At 37.7% G+C, this 25,633-nt stretch overlaps 1 protein-coding gene across 2 annotated transcripts in view; it reads right to left on the reverse strand.

Annotated features, from left to right (window-relative positions):
- The window catches only part of LOC108249956 (A disintegrin and metalloproteinase with thrombospondin motifs 14), a 44,909-nt gene that overhangs the window by 17,032 nt on the left and 2,244 nt on the right, over positions 1-25,633 (reverse strand). The window contains exons 3-7 of one of the 2 annotated variants that reach the window (XM_017439640.3): positions 15,386-15,542; positions 12,440-12,636; positions 6,153-6,236; positions 3,382-3,529; positions 3-108 (exon numbers count right to left, since the gene is read on the reverse strand). In XM_017439640.3, coding sequence (XP_017295129.1) covers positions 3-108; positions 3,382-3,529; positions 6,153-6,236; positions 12,440-12,636; positions 15,386-15,542 — 692 coding nt within the window. Of the gene's footprint in view, positions 1-2; positions 109-3,372; positions 3,530-6,152; positions 6,237-12,439; positions 12,637-15,385; positions 15,543-25,633 lie in introns of both variants that reach the window. The other variant, XM_017439633.3, reaches the window with a different exon arrangement.

Genomic DNA, 25,633 nt, shown 5'->3' on the forward strand with positions numbered 1-25,633 from the left:
ACACATGGCCGGTTTCATGAGCGACCACGAAGGCCGAGGAGAAGCCGTCCTCGTGGTTCAGAGTGCAGCTCCTCAGAGGGTGACACATCCCGGTCACTGGAGCATAACCTGAGCCAAAGAAAAGACCACACGACCCTAACAATCAAGAACCAGTACGATAAGGAAAACATCTTCACACAGTATGAAAGGATGGAAGGTATAAGAGAACTAAATGGGGTGATGGGGTCATTGTGAGAGTCTTTTATAAGTTGTTTTCACACCAACTCTGGTGTTTGAGTACTCTAAGAAACTCACGGAAGAGATGATTACTTAATCTCTTAAAAAACACATCTCTATGATAAATGAGTAATGATCCGGTGAAGCACTTTGCATTCAGGAAGGAACACTCTTTGTCTCTCAAGGTAAAATGCTTCCAATGAATCACTGAAGAGTAAAAGTAGCTGTGCCTCATGTTCATGTTATGAAGTGTAAGTGATGCTTTTCATTAGGATTCAGTGATTATTCAAGAAGGACTGCCTAGTGTGTCTCTGCCTGGCAAGTGGCATGCACAAATGAAGCACTAATGATTTTACATGTCGAATAAAAACACTCTAAAGGTAGCTTGTTTAATAAAATAAAAAAAAACAAACCCTGTCAACATCATTACCCAGAAGACACCCAGCTGGCATAGCAACTTAGTTTTTTTTTCAGTGCACCAGGGGACAAAAAACTTTTTCAGCTAAGCACAAACATGATACATAACTCGATCAAGAGGTGTGCAGCATTTCAGCTTTTGGTTTGGTTCAGAAGCAGCGTTCTTTTTGGCATCTTTTAAGGTAATTTTCATGCTTTCTGACTATCAGAAGCCTTTTTTTTGGCATGCAGGTAAAAAGCAGCAAATGCAGCAGGCAGATAGCTGGTGGTAAAGACTCAAAAGGCGTGTGTTTTGGGTTATTTTGGTGGTGCTCAAAAAAAGAAGAATCTCAGCAGCAAGTTTTTTTCAGTTGAAGCATGTTTTTTTCTTTGTTTTATGCTATGTGACTGCGCTGTAGCAAGACCACTAAGACCACTTTCTAATCCAGACAACTGATGACTCCAATATTAAGTGACAACATAATGGGCAAATTAATGCTGCAAAGTGAAATTAAGCAGTTATAGAGCATGACTCTTTATCTGACAGGCAGATAAAAAGAAATCAGGAGAATGCAGATTGCATTCCCACAAAGAGGCCAGCTCTGGAGCTTTGCACACTGAAGAGAAAACGTGCAGAAGCAGCAGCTATGGATTTTTTTTTCCTACTCAGTGAGTGAAGTGGTCTGCCGTCAAGTTGACAAACTCAAACAAGATATGTTGCATGGGAAACCATTCAGTGAAAACAATTTAAAGGAATGTTTACAGTGAATCATTGTCACAAAATGACTCCACTGAAGCAGTTTATGCATTCACAGTCAGCTCATAAAATCATTCCCAAAAGCTAAAAAAAAAAAATCTATATTTGGATAGAGAATCTACCATCCCACAACTAAACGTTGACAAGAAGGTGTGATGTCTTCTTGTGACCCCAGGACACATCACTGGGTCCAGGGCAACACAGCGCAAGGTGCCATAGAAACCAGGGCTTGTTATGAACACAACACAACTGCAGCTATGACAACGACTGTGGGTGTGACAAGCAAGCAGGTAGCCTAGGGCCGTCCTCTAAACATGGCACATGTGCTTTAAACAGGTAAAACTGTACACAGGTTAATGCAAGATACTGAGCTTGTTTGCTCATTCTGCAGTCAGTTTCTGTAGAAGTTTGGCTGCTCCCTTCTTATTGTTTTGAAGGGCTGAAAAAAAGAAATACAGGGTGAAATAGTTTGGGGAAACAGTGTGTACTGTAGAGCACAAACTGGCTTATAGCTGCATATAGACAGAGCTGTGAGAAAGTATTCAACCCCTTACATATTTCTGTTGATTGGCTTTTTTTGTCCCACTTACACATTTCGGTTAATCAAACAAATGTTAATATCAAACAAAGATAAACTGAGCAAATAAAAAATGACGTTTTTAAATGATGATGTCATTCATTAAAAGGAAAAACAGTCACCCAAGCTAACCTGGCCCTGTGTGAAAAGGTACTTGCCACCTAAACCTAACAACTGGTTGTGACAACAATGGGGAAAATAACTGCAATAACAACAACTATGAATCTTTCATATGGCTGTGGAGAGATTCTGCTGCTGTGCTTCAGGTCATTGTCCTGCTGCAGAACCCTAACCCCCAGAGACCCTAACCCTAGCCCTGAGCCAAAAGGCCCTAACCGCTTAAGGTCACAACCAGACATTGCCCAGACATTAATTATGGCAAAGTCATCCCGGTCTCAGAGCAGCAAATCAACCCCAGACCATCACACTACCTTCACTGTGTTAAACTGTTGGCATCATATTCTCCTTCTGAAATGAAGTGTTTGTTTTACACCAGAAGCAACGGGGGACACACCCTCCAAAAAGTTCCACTTTCTCGTCAGTCGAGAGAATATTTTGCCAAAAGTCTTAGGGGGTCATCAAGATGTTTTTTCTGGTGAACATGACACAGGCCTTGGTGTTGGTTTTTGTCAGCAGTGGTTTAAGCCTCAGACCTCTCCCATGTATGCTATTTTTGATTTTTGTCTCTTTCTTATTGTTGGTTCATAAACATTGACCCTAACTGAGGCCTGCAGTGCTTTATATGTTGTTCTGGGTTCTTTTGGGACCTCCTGGATAAGTTCTTGATGAGCTCTTGGAGTAATTTTGGTCGGCCAGCTGCTTCTGGAAAAGTTATTTGTCAATAACTCAGTTTTAAAAAAGAAAATCACAGTTAATTCATGATTTAACTTGTAAAGGACATAGCTTTTTTCCCTTAATAAATGAAACCATGTTTTAAGAATTGCATTTTGCGTTTATTCAGGGAATTTTTGGCTGAGATTAAAAATTGTTTCCTGTTCTGAAACATTTAAGTGCAAGAAAAAAATCTGTAAGGGGGCAAACACTTTTTCATAGAACTGTAATATTTATAATAACTTTGAAACTAATATATATATATAAATAAAAAAGCTCATACTGAACTTTAGAAATCTGAAGAATGATTTTAAAAGACAAACTAACCAAACTAATCAACATTTCTGTTTTTTCTCTACATGCCAAAACAATCTTTATCATCATATCAATCGTTCATTTCTTTAGGGTGGCATCAACATCAAGTCAGCAAGGTTTTGGAAAGCTCAAAATGTTTTTCTGTGAGGGCAGAAGTTCAGTCCGTGGCCTCAGTTTCCATTGACCTTACCTGGGCAAGACTTGAAGCCAACCCCTTTGTGAATTGAAGCAGAAATCAGCACTCAGTCTGCACAGGCCTCGATCGAGAAAAATACAGTACCTTGCATACCTGCGGGACCAAAATCTTGCCTTGTGAGGAAGATGGCATGGTCGTGGTACTCGGCGTGGTCCGGGTCGTGGCGCTGCTGCGTGTTGGCCCATCGGCACACCTGTTCCAGGCTGCGAGATGGGTTGCCACGCTCAATCAGGCTTATAGACTGCACAATAACAAAGAAAAGAAAAGAAAAAACGGCAAACTGTGAACGGAAATGTAATTACTTATCCTTGTCAACCCCCTCCACAGGGCTCCAATCTTTTTCAGGTGGAAAAGGACCCACTGACATTTCACCTGTATGTGATGTGCACAGCCTCTCACTTTGAAATGTATGAAAGGAGATAAGTTGTAGATTTATTTCTTGGGGAAAGTTGCAGAGAGACTGCACAGCCCAAAATAGATTCACATAATAGTGTCTGACAAACGGTAACAGAATTCTTAAGTGACTCTAAGCTTCTGAGCCTCTTTTCTTCCACCACCATTCATGTGTGTTGCTAAGAGACATTTGAATAAAAGAAAACTGGACTCTTTTACTATCAGTAAACTTCAGCAAGTTGTACTTTATGTGCAGATAGTAAAAGAATATTATCTTATGAAAGAACCCTTCCACTGCCAACTGACATGAAGTTTGTTAAAAAAAAAAGTTATGTGATTGCACAGGTTATTTCAAAGTTTTATGTCATTTGTTAGCACTTCAAGTGTGTGCTGGTGGTTAGTCTCAGCTACTACCACACCAAATTAAAGCTCAGTATTTGTAAAATTGACTGAGTTATGGCCAGTTTTGTGTTTGCTAAGCTGTGGTGAATATTTTGAACCAGATTGACTCTAAACATAAATCAGTTATAGAGGCACATCCAATTATTGCTTTCATTTACCTGGGGTTCATGAGATATTTTGCTAACAGACTGACAAACAAAGAAACAGTCACACACAGGAAATAACATGATCACCCATCTTTTCATTTCATAACTTCTACATTGAAGCTAAAGCAACAATGGTGTGAATCACAGCACAACGAGGAAATCAATTTTTGTTCACAAACCACAAGAAGTGTGTTATTTCTCAAACTGCCACCATGAAGATATGCTTGCAAAAGAACAAGCTCTGCTGTTTCCTCCATGTTATAAATAATTTGTCCAGTTTGATAAGAGGACACTGATGCTTTGGGATGGACAACTACACCGCCTGTGCACAGAGCTTATTAGACCAGGAGAAATGAAGGGGCCCCATGAGATCTTTCTAAGCATTTGTATTTTCTTTTTCCATGTCCACAGCAAGCAAGGCTAATGACCCGTTCGAGTTCATCTAATTGGGGTTGTACAAACAGCTTCTTTCTGCTTTGGCAAACAAACAGCAAAAGTCAAAATGTCCCATCTCCAGGCAGCATCAGCCAATTATGCAGATTAAAAGGCTTTTGATGACAGATGGGAATGTACATATTGCAAATGACTGAAGAGTAGCTGTACCCGAGCAGATAATGTACAAAACTAAAGGCGACATACAGAAAAGTAGCATCACAGACAAACAACACCATGGGTTTATATAATTCTAGAAAACTGCAAATATGGAAAATAATTTGACTGGATTACATATTTAATTTATTGAAATGCATATTTTTTTCTCTTCTTTCCAGTTACAGTAATAAATGAAAGAGTCTTTTCATTTTTAAGGTCTCAGAACGAGAACCAGTTTCTGAATGCAGAAGTTTAAATTTGACCGTTTGAATATTTATCTACTGAGCTTTATATGTTTAAATTGCTTACTGAGGAATTTACAATTTACTGAGCAATTTAAATGTCATTCTTCTTGGGACACATGATGTCCATTTTCTAATACCTCTGTGTTGGACTTGCAGCTGCGGATGTCTAAAAGTCCATTATTCTCATCTAAAACGAATGCTGTGAATATCCAAAATAAAATTCTTATTAAAGGAAACTTGCATGAAATATCTGGTTTTAAGATCATGACTATTACTTTATCAACTGGCTTGCTGTAATAAGTCTGTTGCTTTCTTTCTTGTTGTTTTTCCTGCACAAAAACTGTTAGTAGCCTAGGAAACCTCAGTATTTGTATAAATTACAAAAAAAGGAAAAAAGTCTATCTTTAAAAAGAAGCCAGGCTACACAAGGAATAGTTTTGGTTTATATGATGTTAAGTTGTCTCCTTGGTTCCTTAAATTCATCTGAACAGAGAGCCTGACTTTCTTTCTAAATGACAGATAATTTAAGAAGTGGCCTTATTTCCCAAATTGGTTTCAAGTGACTGAAAAGATCCATACAACTAGTTAATGTGTGCAGTATTCATAAAACATTACTCTGCAGTGTATTAGTTTCCGAAAGACTGGAAGCAAAAAATAAAAAAGTTGACTCCATTTGCATCTCATGTGTTCAGTAATAAATATTCTACATTTTATGTGTTCATTCTGTAGAGAGATAACACAGATTGATGTCTTGTTTGGGTGGAGTTGTATATAACCTTGTTTCAAAGACTTAAGACCTATTTCAGGACTCTGAAGGCGTTTGTGAAGAAGATGACGAAGTGTCTGGAGTTTCCATTGCATCATTTTCTTTTTCAGATTTCATGTCGGTGAGCTCAGTCAGTCTGTCTTGTTTTGAGTCCAATCAAAACTGAACGGAACATAAAATCATTTCTGGGCAGCGGCAGCAGTATTCATGAGTTTCAAAGCGGTCCTGTCTATTTTAATGTTCTTACTCAAACATGTGTATAAAGGAATTTAAAAAACTCTGGAAACTCAAAGACGAACAACAGCGTGTGCCGTGGCTCACCTGTCGATACCCGACCATGATCATCCGGACAAGGACGACGTTGATGTTGGTTCCCAAAGATTCATCATGGTAGATTTCATCAACCTTAAAACAAAGAAATAAACATTGTCGCAGATTAGAAAAGTGCAAACCATGTGATGATTCTGATCATCATAAATAAAGTGATGCAGTGCAGAGAACATGGCTGTCCTCGATGCAGAGTGTTACTACAAATCTTCTGTCTGTGGGAGGAAAAGTAAATAGTTGTTACTCAACTTGAAAACCTAAAATTTGTGTGGGCAGGGTTTTAAACAGGCTTTAAAAAACTAAAAGCAAGGATCTCTGGGTTCTTCTTAAGTTTCTAGGGGACACAGTTTGGCTAATTAAAGTCAATTTACTACAAAAGTGTGTATTAACAATACAATAAGTAAAAACTCTAATTGTGGCTTAAAATATGCAAATTTGAGGCCTCATATCCATCAAGTTGGCTACTGAGTACTGTTTTATTTAATGGGTCTTTGATAGAAGAAGCTCTGTTGTCTGTTTCATATGTGTGCAAATTTGAAAATAGATCGACTATTATAAAAGTCGTTAACAGGATTCTCAAGTTCAAAGCTAAATTATGTCAAGGTAATCTTTCTGCAGAAACAATATATCAAATACCTGATGCCAAAAGGCAAACTGTAATGTTTCTGCCTTTGTGTTCGTGTGTGTTTGTGTGAGGGTGTGTTTGTTTCTCTGTTTGTTACCATGATACAGTACATCGTGAACCACTGGATAGATTTTAATGAAATTTAAGGGAATGAAAGTAATCATCGGAAGAACATCTAGAACTGGTTAACTTTTGGAGTTAATCCAATTCAAGATGGCTGCCACGGCCAACTGACCTCGAAGATCACAAAAATGGCTCTAATTCGGTCAGTTAGTTATTTACCTGACATTTGGTGTAGTAGTAACTAAGACTGACCCCCAACCCATATTTTGAGCACTAACAGATTGCACAAGATCTTTGTGGAATTTTGTTTTGCCATTAATTATTCTGACTCCATCTGTTAGCAAAATATTTCATTAAACAATCGTTGGATGTACATCCACAACTGATCCATTTCTAGAGCCAATCCAACTCAAACAGCCAAGTGATCTTAGAAAACACAGAAATGGCTCTATTTTAGTCTGTATTACAGGTATTGAACGAAAATTTGCTATGGTAGTACATGACAGTCCAGCACAACACATACTCCAACTGCTAACAGAGCTTTCAAGATCGTGTAAGATATTGCAATATTGCATGAGATTGTGACAATGTTTTATTCAAGGTTTAATAAAAACATCTACAACTTTCTCAGCATATGTTGAAAAGTGGTGAGTGATGTGTATTCCTTTAAGGCAGTGGTCTCCAATCCTGGTCCTGGAGGGCCACTATCCTGCATGTTTTACTTGTTTCTCTGATCCAACACACCTGATCTGGATCAATGGGTGATTAACAGGCTTCTGCAGAACATGAAGAGGTAATTTAACCACTGAATCAAGTGTGTTGGAGCAGGGAAACAAGTAAAACATGCAGGATAGTGGCTCTCGAGGACCAGGATTGGAGACCCCTGCTTTAAGGAATGCTTGGCCTTAAATTATAACTGTTTTTTTAAGCTTTTTTTCACAGCAACCATTAGATATTGGAGGCATTTAATTGGTAGCAATTAGCAATTTGAGCCACTAGATGTCGCTAAATTATACAAGTCCTCTCAAGACTAACATAGTATGGAGCTAATATGTCACTTGTTTGTTGAAATCACTCTGCCTTACCTAAAATCTGATCAGGTTTGCTGTTGGTGCTGGTATAGTACTGCTTGTTATTTCTGATCTGCAGTGCCAAACAGAAAACTGTATCAACCACTTCTAAAAATAAAAATGAAGTACTTTGTGAAATGTGTCCACTGCCTTTTGGCTTTATTAGGCTGACAAAATAACCAGAGGCCGAGCTAGGCTCTCATTCAAATCCAGAGTCCAATTTCCACTTGAGTGTGATGCCTTTTTACAAATTGGTTGCTGCATGTTTGCACTCATTCTGAGCCCCTTAAAGCTAATCTGCTGCTACTTACTGTAGTTGATTTATGGACTTCAGAGGGGAGTACAAGGTAGATATATTAATAAGTCATTTAGTCTCATAAAAGTTCTGGATTGCAATAAACAGGAGTAACTTTAGCTTCACTAAGCACCCTCATATTTCTTCATTTTAAGGCATGTAAGGCTGCCTGTGATAAACGTACAGATTTACAAGCTTCCATAATAATTCACTGCAACATATGAACCTAATACATCATCCTCCTCCTCGTAATTTGTCCAGTAACGTTTTTATTAGGAATGAATGTCAGACAAGCTGCTCCTGCAACTCCTAGCTGGCCACCAAAATCATAAATATTTCCTAACTTTTCTGTTTATTAGAACTTCACAATAAGAGATTATCCCAGCAGGCACTTTCCCCGGATCCTGTTATATCAGCTTGTTACTTCAATTGCATCCTCTTCAAAGTGTATTTTATTACCCACTAAGCTCACAGCTTGAGGAGACAAATTTAAGAGCAAACTTTGCTCCTTCAGATTGTTAATGCTGAAAATTGCAGCTAAAATAAAACAAGTTATATATAAAGTGTTAAATCACTCACCTACAGCAGCTGCCTGCAAAAAGTTTGTGATTTGAATTAAAACCCTGTCAGAGTTATTGTCTGTTGATGTTAATTAGTCACTTTATTGAAATAGTTCACAAGAGTAATGGTAGGGGTTCATAATCTTGTATATATATTTTTTCATCCTACAACTCCTACCTCATATGTCAGTCCTCACATTACCACAAAGGGTTTACCGTTATACCCATCATGACCCAACACTTTTATTAAGCTCAACAGTGTTCAAGATAAGTTAAAACGACCACCTACTAAATGCTTAGATTTTGACTTATCTAAAAAAGCTATAATATAAAAATAAAAACCATTTGGGAGATCAAAGCTTCTGATTTTACTCTGTATAAATTACTTTACCCTTGTTTACTTTTTAAATAATATATGTTGAATATGCAACACGCACTTTGCCCTAGGCTTGAAAGCATCTGAGTGGATTAATAAAAATCTTTAATTGTCTTCTAAGGTCTTCATCCCAATAAATGTTTTACAAGCACTGCAAAACTTCAAAAATAAAGTCATGGATTTTCTTTTTTCCTTTCTTTTTAGTCTTTTATTTGTTCATTTTGTTGAAAGCTTATGAAAGCTTTAACTGATCGTGCATGTATCACTATTCGGCTGATTGCCTCTCAGCCAGGTCCTGCCTCTTATTAACACACAGCACTTGTCTAATAAAGGTCGTCTGGTTAATTAGGGTCACCATGCCCTGAAGTGAAGTCCATTGATTTCATTATTGCTGCAGCAGATCAGCCGTTAGAAAAACAACCTGCTTATGTAAAAGACAGCTCCTGTCTTTTGGTAAATGTGATGCACAAAAAAACAAATCAACTTAGAGGGCACTGGGAAACCTTACAGTTTCATGAAACTTATATGATTTTGTGCAAGGGCTTGTAAAGGACATAGTTTCAGCTGAAACACCAACAAATGTGTGCCATTTAGCTTACTTGGGTTTAAAAAAATGACTGCACAACAAAGGCTCTATCACCAAAGAAAAGCTATCTTGGCCAAATTTACTCTGGGAGGCAAGTTAAACTCAAAGCATTTAAGCAAATATTCCACCTACAGAGGCCCACTCAGGTCAATAAATGCTGTAAAGAACCTGTGGGTGACCTCACGTTTGCCCAGATTTCTAAGTCAAATACCTTTATGGGCCAAGACTGACCTATATACATGTGTTTGTATTGGACTATAAAGTAGAAGGTTAGAAGAAGAAAAAGAGGATGGCATTAAAATAGTATCATAAAAGTTCTGTTAGCAAATATTTTGGTGTATATTTTTCTTACAGGACTCAGGTCCATGCATTCCCAACTTTCTGGTGAGTCCAGCTGAATGATGGGCCAACCCACTGAGATAATTACAAAACCAGGAGGAGCACAAGAGGACTGAAATGAAACTGAAAATGAGACTAGCAGCTGGGGTCTGCAGGCGCTAGGTGTCCCTGGCTTGCGTACAGCATCACACTGACATGGACAAAACCTGGTCCCCCGGTCAAACAACGCAGCCATTGTGCCGCAGAGACCTCACCAGTCACCTTGGCTTTGTGCAGACAGGATGTTCAGTAATCAATCCCCCAGGGAGAGTTTCTCCAGGTGGTACTACGCATTCTGCAGCCACGGAGCAGGGATTCAAAGGGATTTGAGCGGGCAGAGCTCTTTCAGACACAGCAAGCCCGTGGCTTATGAGCACAGCTAAAGAGTTTTGACCCTCGTTTGTTTAAACTGCTCTTTTCTCTCTCAAAGATTCTTCTTAGATTTTTACCCAATACAAAGATAAATACATGGAAACAAGTTTAAATATAGTTATCTCACAGACTTCCTCAAACTGATTTGTCTTGCCAGTGATTTAAAACGCTATTAAGTCATCAGAGTGCATTAGACTCCAAGGACTCATTAGTGTACTCTTACAGCCACTTCACAATTTAAGAAAAAGAAAAAAAATGCTGACCTTTTTTTCTTTGTTAAAGACATTTCAGACCAGACTATATATTTCTAATTAAATAAACACATCATTCTACATATTATGGTCTTGGCAGTGCAAGCAAGCTTCTGGCACTGTTTTCCATGACTGCCATGCACTGCTCCAACTCAACTTTCTAAGTGGTCTAATGCAGCTAATCAGGCTGCCATGCCGGCTCCAAATGGTAACTGTTACAGAGTGAAACAAGCTCCCTGTGAAAATCTGACTTGGGGGATTTGGGCCCAGTAAGTAGATTATGGTGGTAGGAGCTGGTGGAACCTACAAAGAATGAGCTGAGATTCTCAACCCCCCACCCCCCACCCCCCCTCCTTTTTTTTCTCATCTGTAATCCATCAACAGCAAAAGAAAGTGTGGCCAAGACTGATGTTAATGTCCACTGGAAGATCAGATTACCAAAACATCACATCACATTCAGCATAATTTATATGCTGGAGAAGAATGTCCTGTATCTAGAGCTGCTGCAGTTAAGCAGAACATTAACAATGTCATTTTTGGATTGGTCAAAACAAATCACAAGCAGTCATGGCGCCATCTGTTAATATCATTTTCCCCACAATATTTGCATTCAAAGGCTGGTGTCATCACACTCCCAATTTTGTGTTTCTTAATCAGGATTATAGATCAGAATTAATGATCCAAGATCAATCTGGTATCACTGGTCAGGTTCTTGGACCAACTGGACCAAAAAGATGTCTAATGCGACCAAATATTGTGCTTCTAATATTCATTATGCATTTTATGACTCGAAGACAGTAAAAAGCTGAAATTCAGCAGGTTTTGTCTTTTCTTTTCTGGGCAGGTTGGAAAGCAGGTTGACGTATCACAGCTATAGATGCTTTTACTGTAAGTTTTCCTCACAGTTTCTGGGCTGCCAGAGTGTGAGAACCCTTGTGCCTTTGGTTTGCACAGTCAGACTCTGCAAGCAGTGACTTGTTTTATGCCTTTAAAATTACTCCTGCAAACGTGATGTAGTACAATTTTTTTAATCGATTATCAATTGTTGTGAAGCCATGATCCAAACAGAAATATGCACAATTAGAGGTCAACTAAAGAGGGTTTTCAGAGTTGATCTTTAGAAATTTAGGGCTTCTTTGTTAGCTTGTTTTTGGCTTGTTGATGCAGATTAGTTCATATTTTCTTGCTTTGTTACTGTCAATATTGTCACAAACTTAAGTTATTCACGTTTCTTCTCAAAATACAGTATGGCCTCTTTTACCAATTAAATAAGATTCTGAAAAGAAGATTTAAGGTCTTCCCATTTTTCCCCTTGTTATATACATCTGTTTTTAAATCAGCCAGTATGGTAATGAAGAAAGCACCTCTGCCATGAAAGGCACCCTTGTTGCTGAAATGCATGGGAGAAAAAAAGGCGTAGTGTCACCATGCCACTTATAGATGTCTTTTTACTGCTTTAATCAAGTGTGTCAATGTTCTCTAGATTTCACTTCAACCTTTAATTCCTTGTACTTTTTTCTATTTGCCAGCTAAGTCTGATTAATGTGCAAGCAAGACATTTAAAGAGACATTTAAACTTTCAACTTTAAGTAGCTGTCCATCATTTTTTTTTTTACCACTTATCAAGATTTTATGCTGAAAATCTACACTATCAATGAAAAGGTGGAGACAGCTCCATAAGACATTTACCAAAAAGCAAACTTACTATGTTCATTAGGGTGAGAACGTAGTTTTGCACATGCTCCTTGCCGTGAAAGCGCACCACCGAGTCGTCCACAGCCAGCAGCACCTCGATGTTGTAGTCTTCCTTCTTTGCGTGCCTCCTCTTACGCTCGGACTCAGACAGTTTGTGTTTGACAAGATCCAGGGCGGAGGGAAGGTTCGCGATTCCAACATCTGCCACTGCAAGATACGAGCAGGACATGAAGAAATCAGTCAACATGCAGCTGGAATCTGCTCCATGTATACATCCTCTTTTATTTCTGCTTCAGTGAAGGGATTTGTGCTTTTGTCAGATGTGATATGAAACAACTTTCTGTCTTTGAAAGAAAAAATAAAAGCAGGTGGTATCTTTTGAGATAACTCCAGGACTGTGTTAACTCTGTTTTCATTGTCTTGTTAACACACTCAGACAAACTGACTGTTTGGATGTCTGCAAAATCAGAAATTTTACTTCTTGTTTTTATGAAAAATAATAACTTTGTATGTATGATTACCAGCTCACTCCCACCATGCCAAAACAACATTCTTCCATGTAATTACAATACATCATAATATCAATAACAAGATATTTTCAAATAATTATAAACACAATATTTAAATGGAGTATTATTGCTACTACTGCTATTATTGGAATACTTTTTTCAATTCCAAATTAAAAGTCAACTCATGTGCATCTAATGCCAAAGCATAAATATGATAAATCATCTATATTACTACAAAAATGTGAACTTTTTCCCAAGGAGAAAAAAACTTGCAAAGTTGTGACTGAAGTGTCTTACAAGGACAAAAGCATGTGTAGACCAATTAAATTCACAGAACATGTTTATAATTATATCTGTTTGTTGTGATAAGAATATCGAGGTTTTGTGTAGATTTTCTGATTACAGTCATAAAACTGTCAGAACAGTGTCTACCAGCGATCTTTTAAAGTAATATATTTTAATTACTGACTGCTAAATGTATCATAAATATTAGAATTACATAATGAAAGCTTATAATCATTTGAAAACTATTTATTGAAAGCATGCATATGAGTCAAACATGACAAACTGAAAATGTTAAGTAGCACACGTTTGACTCATTAAGAGATTTTTATTTTAGTGTGAAAAGCAAAATCTCACCAACTTGAGAATCAAATTATCTTTAGTTCACTTGTCTTCCTTTCAAACATGAAAAAAGGCAGAACTGAATTTCCTTTCTGGAATATTAATCCTAAATCCATGATAGGAATTGTTTCCTTCTAGTAAATGCTTTTGTGCTAACGTTATCAGGTAAGTGAAAAGTTCTTGAAAACGTGCTTTGGGATGTAACCCACATGTGAGGCTTCCATATTAAAAAGTAATGTGGACAGAGCAGATATTATGTCATCTACTTTGCATTTTTTTCTAAAAAGTATGACCACTTCCATTGATCTGCTTTCTCAGTAGTGTCTGCTAAAATTTAAAGCCTGAATGATCAGAGCACTTGTAGTAGTTTGCACAGGTAGAAAAACTGCTTTAAACCTGCACTGATTTTGATGACCAGAAGCGAGGAACACGTTTAATTGTACAAAGGATTGTCAGATTGTGCAGAATTCTTAATCAGTTTCAACTGGAGATGTTCAGGAGAATGTTTTGCCACACTGATGACCACACAGACACTTCACAAGCTTTCTACTGAGTTGTTCAACAGCAAAGGAAAAGTCCCTCCTTTTTTTCAGCTCCCCAGTCCTCCCCGCTGTGCCACAGGAGCACAGCATTCCTCACATTACCAGCTGGTTTTGTGAACACTGCCTCCACTTCTAATAAATACATGTAGTTTAGCTACAGAAGTCTCAAAGCTGGAGAGTTGAAATAACGCACCAAAATATGCTAAATTATGTGTCCATGAGGGTTTAAATTGCATGTTTTAGCTTCTTAGCTGCTAATATTTTATGTTGTTTAACCCTATGTAGGTCTTCTGTATGTTTGGGGCTAAGAAAGCAGCACAAAGTGGGATTATTAGAGTCTGCAAACCAAAACAATGACCTGTAATATTCTGAAAGACTGATTCAAGGACGTGCATAAGGCAATAATTCTGTGTATGTTTGTCATGTGAGTTTCTTTTCTCACATTCAGGAGTCATTTTCTCTGAAGAAATCTACTATAAACTGTATTTGATCATCTACTTTTGCTTTTTAAGGCTTTATCAAAGGATTCACAATGTGATTGCATTGGTTTTGTTAAAGAAAGTGGAAGAAAGCAAACTTGCATCATCTCAATAAATCATATGGTGCTGCTGAGCAGCTGAGACGCTCTGAAGGCAGCAGAGTGCTTGTCTTTAGTAAATGTCTGCTTGGTCTTTGGTCTTGACGTGGGCTCATGTTTGTGAGAATGTTTTAGTAGAAGTCTTCAGAAGGAAGGCCAGTGTTTGTCTGTAACCTCTGTGTAGCTGTCTGCCTCAGCATGAACATCTGTTTTGCCCGTTTTAGAACCTCTGGGGTACGTTTTGGAGCAAAAATTCTCAATTTCCCACATAAAAGTGTGAAAGGAACCACATCCTTCACTTTGCAAGACCAGTTTAATCGCCAATAAGACTAAAATACTGCTTGTGATTTTGGACAAGAAGCAACTAATTATGTGAAGCATAAAAATGAAGAAAAGACTTGTGCATTCAATTGGGCATATTCAAAGGAAAACAACATATTGGTTTAGTTGTGAAGAAAATGAGAAGAAAAATGGATTTTTACCCGCTGCCTGAGACACTGTGTTATACAGTTGCAACTGCTCACTACTGTTTGAGTTCTGTTGCGTAACACCTTGTTTTTTTCTTTTCCCTGCAGACTAACATTTTTAATAGTCAGGTATAGTGAACTCTCTCATATGCTCTCCTTCTTGTATGCAGTCACAAATCTGAAACCCACACACTGCTTTTTGTTTTCCGTGATGACAGGCTCCGTCTCTTCACCCACCTTCATTGTGAAAGTCCTCCCTCCGCTGGCCTGCCTCCAGCTTGATGGCTGATGGGCGGTAAACCACGTGCACCCGTCCCTTCGCTTCCGCATCCTGTTGGCCTTTCTCAAGGGGTTCGATGAAAAACTCGCCAATATCAGTCCTGATCAGGCCTGCCTGGAAAAAGACAGCTTTGAATTAGTGCACCGCTCCTCCTTTAAAGAAAGAAATTTCACCCTGAGCCAGTAATTAAAGTGTCACAGGTTAATTGGCAGATTATGAAGAATGATGCCAGTGAACACAAATTGTGGGCCCTGAAGCTTTTCAACAATAGTCGCTAAGTGTAACAAATGTTTTAGCCTGGAAGAATAGACAGAAATATCCAAAATAATTTGTTTACTATCTATTTTACATTTTTGACTAATTCAAACAAAACATCTGAAAACAGGAGTCTGCGGTGTTGAAAGAGTTCAGTGTGTGTTGACAATGTGCTCCTGACTTTGTAAAATAACTCTCTTTCTTAAATTAGTTCCCTAGTTTTAAGAATGTCCAAACTCTTCAGCTTTTGGTGCACAAATTTACAACAGCAGAGAGTTGCAACCCCAAGTATGACTCTTTAAGGTACATAAACATCGATAATAAGCCATTTCAATAAGATAATAATGACAAAACAAACAGGCTCAAAAACCAAGAAACTATTTCTTTTCCAACTATGGCTATATTTTGGTGTCTCTTGTAACAAATTCGCTATTACTTATCACCAGTCAAGAGTCGGTGACTAACACTGCTTTGTACTTAGCAGGTGGTGTAATGTGAATAATATTAGCTGATGCCGAAAACAAAAGCAATTGGAGGAAACTAAAGGAGTAAACTAAAAAAAGCTAATTACTGCTTTTTACTGCTGAGTTTTAAAAAGGCTACAGATATTTTCCTGTAAACTGATCATTTCAAATGACCTCAGGATCACCAGTCGTCATGTCATCCATTGTTTACGTGGCAATATTGATTACTGATGCTCCATTGTTGTGTACACAGAACGTATTCAGAGGCCGTGTTGAGTCACATGTTGGCAGAGCTCTCACACAGTTACTGCTGTACAGCAACGTTTCTGCACAAACAAACAAAACAACATTAACTGATAAGCACAAACTCGCTTTATATTAATCTCAAATAGTTGTTTTATTTAGGACATTTTGTAAACATTTTCCAAAAAGCAGAATTAAAAAAGGTAACAGAAAACAAATAATCAAACATACTGCAATTCGAGACTTTTTCATATGCACTGCATTTTTTTTTTCTTTCCTTTTGAAAAAACTTTTCAACCTATCATCATCTTCACAATGAAGAGACACCAATGAGATTTTAGCAAGAATGTGTGTATTTATAGACGCTGAACGAAATCTAAATGCGGAGCAGAAAACATAGCCCTGTGGGGACAAAAAAAAGAAACAAAAACTCAAATTAAAATCTTTGGCAAGCGGTAACTCTGCACACTTAAGGTTGAGCATTTACAGCAGAGATGAAAAAAAGTGAAATAATCTCTTTAGTTTCTGAGCAGGAAGTATGACATGCTGTGAAACCTTCTCAGTGGTGTTTTATTTTCAGCTGTGGCAGGGAAGTAAAGCTGACTCTGAGGGCTAGCAGTGACTGCTTGAACCAATACTGGCTTGAGCCCACTGAAAATAACTAGAACTTTGTTAAGAAAAAATATACTTGTGTCAAGCAAAATAATTTGCCAATATTTAGTACCTATCAGCAGTAACATTAGTCATAGAGCACAAAATATGGAGAAAAGGGCAGAAGTTTTCCTACAGGCTAGTCAAATGGCCAATTTTACAGTTTTTCAGGCTTATAAAAGAACTCTTATGTTTAGTTTGTCACTGTTTTCTCAACCGATGCCTGTGTTACTATGCAAATGTATGTGTGCTGAGCATAAACAGTGTAAATGTTGGAGTCCTGATGCTGCTGAATGTATCAGGCCGCTGGGGGTTGAGCCGGTTTAATATTAGCTAATGTAGCATTCTTTCACACCAGCGTGACATCTTGGGAAAAGAGTTGTTTCAGAAGCCCGAAAACCAATAAAAAATGGACCCTTGTTGAGCTAACAATTAATCCAGACTGCATGAAGTTTTCTGCCCTTTTCTTAATTCTTTGTTTTTATTTTTGATACGGTGGCTGATAAGGTACTAACTAGTGATAACTATTTGACAAAACATCACTTCAGCAATGACCAGACCACCCCTTCAAGCTTTCATACACATCACATATAATAAATGTGTTCATCAACAGAAACTTCATTGTCAAAACGCTTCAGTCTTTTATATTCAAGTGCTTTTTTACATGTCACTGTAAGTTGAACACTGTTTGGTCATAAAATTTTAAGCCATACAAAAGACTACATTTTGATTACGCAGAGAGTGCAGCTGTTTTTTGTTTTTCCTCCTTCCTGTTTTGCATTTTATAATATATTTGTGGTGAACATCTAATGAACTGATAAAAAAAAACAGTTATTACTGATAATACAATACTTCCACTATACATTGTTCACTAAAAAATAATAAAAAAACAAGTTGAGTCCATCAAGTCTCTGCAGAGACTTCTGACAGGTTTTTAAAAAAAAAAACAGCATTGATTTAACATTTTGTACTTTGTACAGCACTTTGCTGAAGTAGGGTTATTTATAAAAGTGCGTGGTTGGTTGTGGTCCTGTCACTTCTTACTAACCAGATATAGATTTTTTTTAATGAATAGATATATTTTGTTGTCAATTCAAATAGTTTTGACAGGGTAAAGATCAGACAGCCACATACAAAAGTCTCAAATACATGCAAAGTTTTAAACAATATGTTTCTAGAAAGAAAAAAAAACAAAGTCATTCTGTTTCTGTCTGTATGTGAGCATAAAGGTCTTTTTTTTGTTTGTTGCTTTGTAAGATCCCATTATAGAGCCTCTGGCAGTATGTTCCAGCTGTAATAACTGCATCATCTCTTTATCACATTTCACACCGACTTGTCTGGTGAGTTAATTAATGGTTTGAATTTAATGTAACTACTCAGCATGTGATGATAACATCATTATCATCACCCATTTCCAGAGAAATCAAACATTTCTTTCTATTTCTGTCTTATTATCAGCTGAGCTCAAGTGATGTGTTGGGATGAACCTCCTGTAGAAGTTAGTGTGCAGTTTGCTTTTGCAATCCATAAAAAAATTTAAAAAAAAAAACCCTGAGTCATCTAAACATCTTAGTGTCACCACGGAACAAAAGCAAATATGTCTGAACCTCAGGCTCGCCGGTGCACTAAATTCCACACATCTTTCAGAGCTACTTTGAAGCTGGGCACTTTCGTGAATGTAAAACTGACTCTGTTATAGGCTGTTATGTGTTTTTTTTTTTAAGTCATGTGGCTGTGGCAGCCATCTTGAACTGAGCTGACTCCAAAAGGTTAATCCGTTGTAAAGGTACATCCAGTGATTACATTCTGCAAGTTTTATTTAAACGTCTGCTGTGGTTCATGAGATACTTTGGTAACAAACACATGCGCAGACACACACACACACAGGTACGAGAGAAAAACACCTTCATATTTCAGCAGCAGGCAATTACAAATGCAAAATGATGAAGTCAAATCAGTTTAAACACAGATGAACAACCAGTCAAATTCCAATACTCAATTAAAAATCATAAGGAAATGTTGTAACTGAGCTTAAACTGTTTTGGTTCGTATATTTTGATAAGAATGGCAGCATTCTAATAAATCATCCAATCTATTCCTCATTTATATTCTTTCTTTGCTGTTTTGTACATGATTAAAGACTGATATTCCAGATAACAGGAAAAGGCAGAATCACTTGTTTGCTTCAAGCATGGTGGTCTACTTGCATCATCTGCCGAGATAATCTGATGGAGACATCCTTTATGGCGCATGACAGACAAACACAATCTCAAAGCGGAACCACAGGTTATGGAAATAAAAAGCCAGCTTTGGTTCCTGTAATTTGTGGCCTAATATTTAGAAACTTCACAGTTGGTTTCCAGGCTCGCTCTTTGTTGACTCACTAATGAGACACAGAGCGTTAAGAGGGTGATGCACTATTACATCTGAGGTGAAGGTATGCACTCTTTACTCGCAGCAAACTCCATGAACTTCACTTACAAGATCTATTATCCCAACTCTATCATTGAGAGGAAGAATTAAGACTCCTGACGTAATATTTATAAGGTGCTGACAGAATCGGACATGTCTGGTGTGCTGGAAAAGCTTTTTTTTGTAGCAAAACTGGGAAAATCAATAAGTGAGAAGGTGGATCACGGCTCAGTGATGCTGCAGAGTTGTAGGCTGTGAAATTATTTAATGGGACAGGTTGTGAGAGCAGGGGATTATTTTTGATTCCTTTTCATCGGCTTTCACATCTCACTGTGCTGAGCCAAAAAAGGGCGCACAAAGCTGACGATCGAGATGAGGATCATAAATAGAAAATTGAGCTGATAATCAATGACACTTATCTGAATGTATTCATGGTAATAGTTCAGTCATTAAGCAGATAGCTGAATTGAAGCAGAAAATTGCAAGGCAACTAAGAGGAGGAAATTGGTTTGAAATCAAAATCAAAGTTTTTAAAAATGCATTTTGATCTAATTGCAATTCCTTATAAATCTTGATAGTACACTGTAAAACATAATATACTGGTTCAATTTGAAAATAGAACTCAAAAAGGCTGCTTTAAAAATCTAAATACACTTTATGTTGCCTTCAATAAAATAAAAACATAATGTACACCTCTTTGTTACCTTGGCTGATTAATATTCAGTAACTGATTGAACTTTTCTTTTCAGTTGATTCAATCTACATTTCTCATTTAGCTCCATTAAAAATGTCTGGTGATTAGAATCAAATTTGTAAATTGATTGAACTACAAAGTCATTACTTTAAACCTAAATGTCATTTTCTACATAATTAATGTGGCCTCTTTAAACAAATTTGTCTTAGACTTTTGTACAAGATTTAACTCATCGTCTAGTTGCTTCAGAAATCCCTTCCTGTAGTTTGGTTGGAGGAAATCCTCAATGCCTCTAAAATCTTATATGTAAAAAGAAAAAAGAAAAAAAGATGGAGGATAGTATTAGCCTTAAGTGGTCAGGGCAGAGCACAGAAACAGCGATGATGCAAAAGTCTTATTCCCCCCACCTGATCTACCTTCAAAGTCACATTGGCATGCATTAATAATTTAGTTACACACATAATTTCACTTTAACCTGTTTTGTAGTTAAGATATTAGTGTTCAACTAATTAGGTCCTTTTAGTTCAAGAACATCATCAAAACTCATCATAAAAAACTAAAGCACATTGGGATTATGACTTTAAGGTAGTCAATCAATACCAAGATTAAAACAAGACTGAGTTAATGCTGGAAGTTTGAAAATTTCAAACAATTCAATAAACTCTTTGTGCCATATTTAAAAAAAATCATACAGATGTTTACGCTGAACTTGATGAACAAGGATGCAAATGCTACCAACATTAATAAAACAACATTCACATTAAAAGTAATTAATCTTACTAAAAATAAGAAAAGTAAAATTTTTATGTTTCTATGAACATAATTGTTGACAGTGATGGAATACTGGAGCTAGATTCATATTATGTGTTTTCAAGCAATCACAAAGAAATATGTGTTGCAATTTCTTTAAATCAGAGGGGGAAAAAAATTAATTAAGAAACATTAAAACTAAATCTAAAACAACTGTAATTTAGCTAGTCAAATAAGCATAATTACATATTCTGAGTGTCATCAGATCAGCTTTCCCATTCTGAGCTGATCTGATCATGAATTTTAGTGGGGGCAATTGTTTGAATACCTGTGATTAAAGGTTTAGTTTAATTTGATATCACAAAGTAGTACTATTGATCCCTTCTTTTGCAGAAAATCAAACAAACTGCCTCTCTAAAGACAATGAACTTTGTTTTTTTTAATGCGGTTTCAAGCTTTGCAAAAAAAAAAAATCAATGATTTAAATATCAGAAGTTGCTCATTGAAATGGAGTCGATCAGCTGATAATTGACATTATCAGTTGATGGTATTAAACTGTAGCAGAAGAAGAGGGTATAAATTGTGCCAAATAATATGGAAATATTCACTAATGGGGCTTTTGGTAGATCAACATTACATCCATGCTGAAACACCACAGATTTCTTGAATAACCAACTTGGAGCAGTCATTCACAAAACAATTCATGAATAGAGTATTTCATCAGGCATTTCCATCTACATAAATGGAAAAAGGCAGCCCCTAACCCCCCCACCCCCTCAAAAAAAAAAAAGAAGCAAGCTGGCTTTCTTTGACTGTTGCTAGGCTGGTGCTGCCTCTTTTTCAGCAATGGCCACAGAAATAGCGCCCTTCATACAGTAACTGTTTATATGTAACTCATGTTACCATCACACGTGTAACTCAATCGGCCTGTTATCTGGGCCAGTTCTCAACACTGGTGTAATCATAGCCATCACTCATTGCTCCACAACAATAGTTCAGGCTTGACTAGAAAGCTCAGCTGTTGCCATCAAGAAGGGGTCATTTTAAAATGAAACATCACAAACAAAGAGATATTAGATAATCAAACAGTAAAGCATTCCAGTGGTGCTTTAATCTGATACCGGTTTAACACAGAGCTCTAAAGTATGCATGGGTTGATATTGTACCTTGAGGCAGAAGTTAGTATAATTCTCTTAATTGGAAGTCCTCTTTCAAGAAGCACACGAGGACACACTTACACCAAAGCTTATCAGAGGAACCCTGCACATAAAGTGCTGCTCTGATCTTCTTAGTTTCCAAAAATGGGGGTTTAAAACGCAACTGTGATGATAAATGTGCCCCAGTTCAGTGCTCTCGATAGGAGAACCAAATGAACCACTTTTTGAAGGTTGTGTGCCGGTGGTGTGACAAAACACGCAAAGTATGTCAAAGGTTTGGCCCGCATTCGTTGAACCAAGCGCGTGATGCGGATTCTTACACCTTTCAAAGACAGCTCTTTCATCAGGCATGATCTGCTGCGTGTCTCCCACATCAAGCACGCGTGTCAGCCCGTCTGTGCAACTTCAAATGTTCTCCTGAACACTCCTGCATGCACAGACAAGTCCATGTTTATGTTGGCTTTGATGCAAGGAAACACATGGACCCTATTTGTCAGAGTCTGACTGCAGCCTTTAAAGGATGTGTTCACCCAAATCAAAAACAAAACTTCGTGATAGGCATCTGCCTCCACCATAATTTGATAAATGTGATGTTCAAAAAAAATCCAACATGGTCTTTTGATATGCGTTTCATATACAATGCATCAAAAAGCCACTAAAAAGATCACAGAGACAGGGACTTATTGAAGTTTGATCCTACTGCATGTATAAAAAGATGGAATGTGGACTAAAATGTAAATAAAAACAAAATGATGACAAACGTCAAACATTACTAAAAGTATTCACTCACCCAACCATATCATTGAATACAGGTGTTCCAATCACATCCATGGCCACGGGTGTATAAAATCAAGCACCTATGCAAACTGCCTTTACAAACCTCTGGGAAAGAATGGATCGCTCTCAGGAGCTCAGTGAATTCCAGCGTGGTGCCGTGATAGGATGCCACCTGTGCAGTAAGTCCAGTTGTGAAATTTCCTCATTACTAAATATTCCCCAGTCAACTGTAAGTGGGATTATAACCAGGTGGAAGCGATTAGGAATGACAGCAACACGGTCATGAAGTGGTAGGCCACATAAAATCACAGCGCAGGCTCAGTGGATGCTGAGGAGCATAGTGGACAGATGTCACCAACGTTCTGCAGAGTCATCAGCGACAGACCTCCAAACTTCATGTGGCCTTCAGATTAGCTCAAGAACAGCGTGTAGAGAGCTTCATGGAATGGGTTTCCATGGTTGCATCCAAGCCTTACATCACCAAGTGCAAAGCGTTGGATGCAGTGGTGTAAAGCTTGCCACCACTGGACTCTAGAGCAGTGGAGATGTGCTCTCTGGAGGGATGAATCACGCTTCTCTGTCTGCCAATTCAATGGATGAGTCTGGGTTTGGCTGCTGCCAGGAAAACAGTACTTGTCTGACTGCACTGTACCAAATTTAAAGTTTGGTGGATGAGGATTATGGCCTGGGTTGTTTATACAACATCTCTGCTGTTTTAGAATGCCATTGTGAAAAGTGTTTGAGAGATTTTACAAAAGGTGATTTTTGAAGCAATTGTTTTAAACAAACAGGGTCAAAAATGTTCAGTTTACAACACAAAATGCACAACAGTGAACGAGTCAAAAGATGCTTCAATCAAATATTAGTTTGAGACTCATCTTTTATTGAAATTCCTTTTTGTGTATTCTTTTTTTTTTCCTGGAATTTTCTATGTGAAGGATGCTGCAGAGATGGCATTGATTTTTTTTTTCTGCCTCATTCCATCAATGTTGTTGTTGCTCCTGTCTTTCATTACAAACAAAATGACCCCATTACATGTATTGTAAATCTTCAAAAAAATATTTTAGTTTCGGAATAGCAATTACCAGAACCTAGTTTGCAGAATAAATATCAAACAAAACAAATGCTACAGTATCTGAATAAATGGACAGATCTTGCTGCTCTCAACACCAAAGAAACAAAACAAAACACAACTATACAAGAGATGAATAAAAACAGCCAACTAAAGAAATCTAAAGAAATCATTATGGGTAGTATTTTTCTCAAGGCACTCATTACCATGTGCGATGTTCTTCAAGGCTGTGTGTTTGGAATGAATAATTTACTAATTTCATTCATATTGTGAGTCACAACTCAGCATCAATCACTATGGGAAAGATTTTTTTAACTGTTTTTTTTTTTTTTTTTTGACTGTCATTTCATTTTTTTAAACATTTATTGAAAATGTGCTCTTGGTTGAGTACAAGTGGCTAAGTTCTCGCCCAAAAAGATACTTTCAAGCCATCTTTCAAATGTGTCTAATTTCTGAGAATTAGATGGACGGACAGCCGCACTGCAAAGGCATGAAAATCTTTTCTTTCATTACTGTAGGTGAATACGGCTTTGTGCTATATAAGACCAATACGTCACATGCAGCCCTGAGTCACGAAGGACACACAGTTGCCTTTCAGGAAATTATGTTATTGGAGTACACAGTGTGGCATTGTCCACGTAACATTCACTGTTTTACATAAAGAAAGAAGACCCAACTCTCTCTGTGTTGTTGTGTTAATAGTAACATGAAGAGAAAAGAGGAAAAAGAGAGATTTTTTGCTAACTGCTTACAGCTTTCTCACCAAAGAGTCAGATCAGGTGATAGGTTTTGTTTTTGGTTTTTTAATGTTTTTTACGGAAACATGGGTGAAATGCTGTGTGTCTGCATGACTCATTTAAAGCTCCTGGGTCATGAGGTTATCTTCACTTAATTTAGTAAATGTTATTTCTGTCAAGAGCAGTTCAGGGAGCTGCTTTAGAACAGCTCGAGAGGTGCTTTGGCCCGGTCAAACCTGCCAATTCAAATGTCACGAGCCGGTTTGAAAATGAGCTCCAGTTCGCAAACAGCTCTTTGTAGCGCTGCTCGGTCACAGAATTAAAACCCACTCAAAACCCACAATGACACGCGACAGAAAACTGACATCTTGACGTGATCTAGGTGGTTGATTAGAATTCAATTTGTTACAGATGATCACACTTTTTTTTTAAACTTAGGAATGCCTTTTATTAAATTCTGCGTTTCCCTTTTGAATCTATAAAGTTTTTACACGAGTTTGAACGTCAGAATGAAACTTGGACAGTTTTCACCGATCGTCCCACTCAAAAGATCAAGTTTACATTTTTTAACTTTTTTTGCAATGTGCTTTACATTCCTTCTGATTCATAAAAGTTGCCATAGTGGTTCAGTTCAGCTACTGCAGAAAGTCAATTTAGGACAAACTGATTTGTAAGAACAAAGAATTGAGAGATGACGTGACACCCTAGCTGCTCATTATTGATTCCTCAGCGCACAGCTGCTGCAGCTGTGACACGTAAACTCTTGGCCTAGATGTGGTTGTTATTGTTCGGACTTCAGCTGCCGCTTTGGTTCAGTCTGTGGCTCTGTGGACATTTCCAGCTGTTCTATCATTTCAGCCTTCCGTCCAATATTTCACCAATATGCCATAAAAACAACACCGCGGGGAATCCTAACAGCCAACGAGCAAGCAGCAGTGACAGCTGTGTCATCTCAAACCTGCAGTCACGCCGGTCAGTAAGAGAGCTGGCAAA

The sequence above is a fragment of the Kryptolebias marmoratus genome, linkage group LG17, assembly GCF_001649575.2.
Source record: "Kryptolebias marmoratus isolate JLee-2015 linkage group LG17, ASM164957v2, whole genome shotgun sequence".
Lineage (NCBI taxonomy): Eukaryota > Metazoa > Chordata > Actinopteri > Cyprinodontiformes > Rivulidae > Kryptolebias > Kryptolebias marmoratus.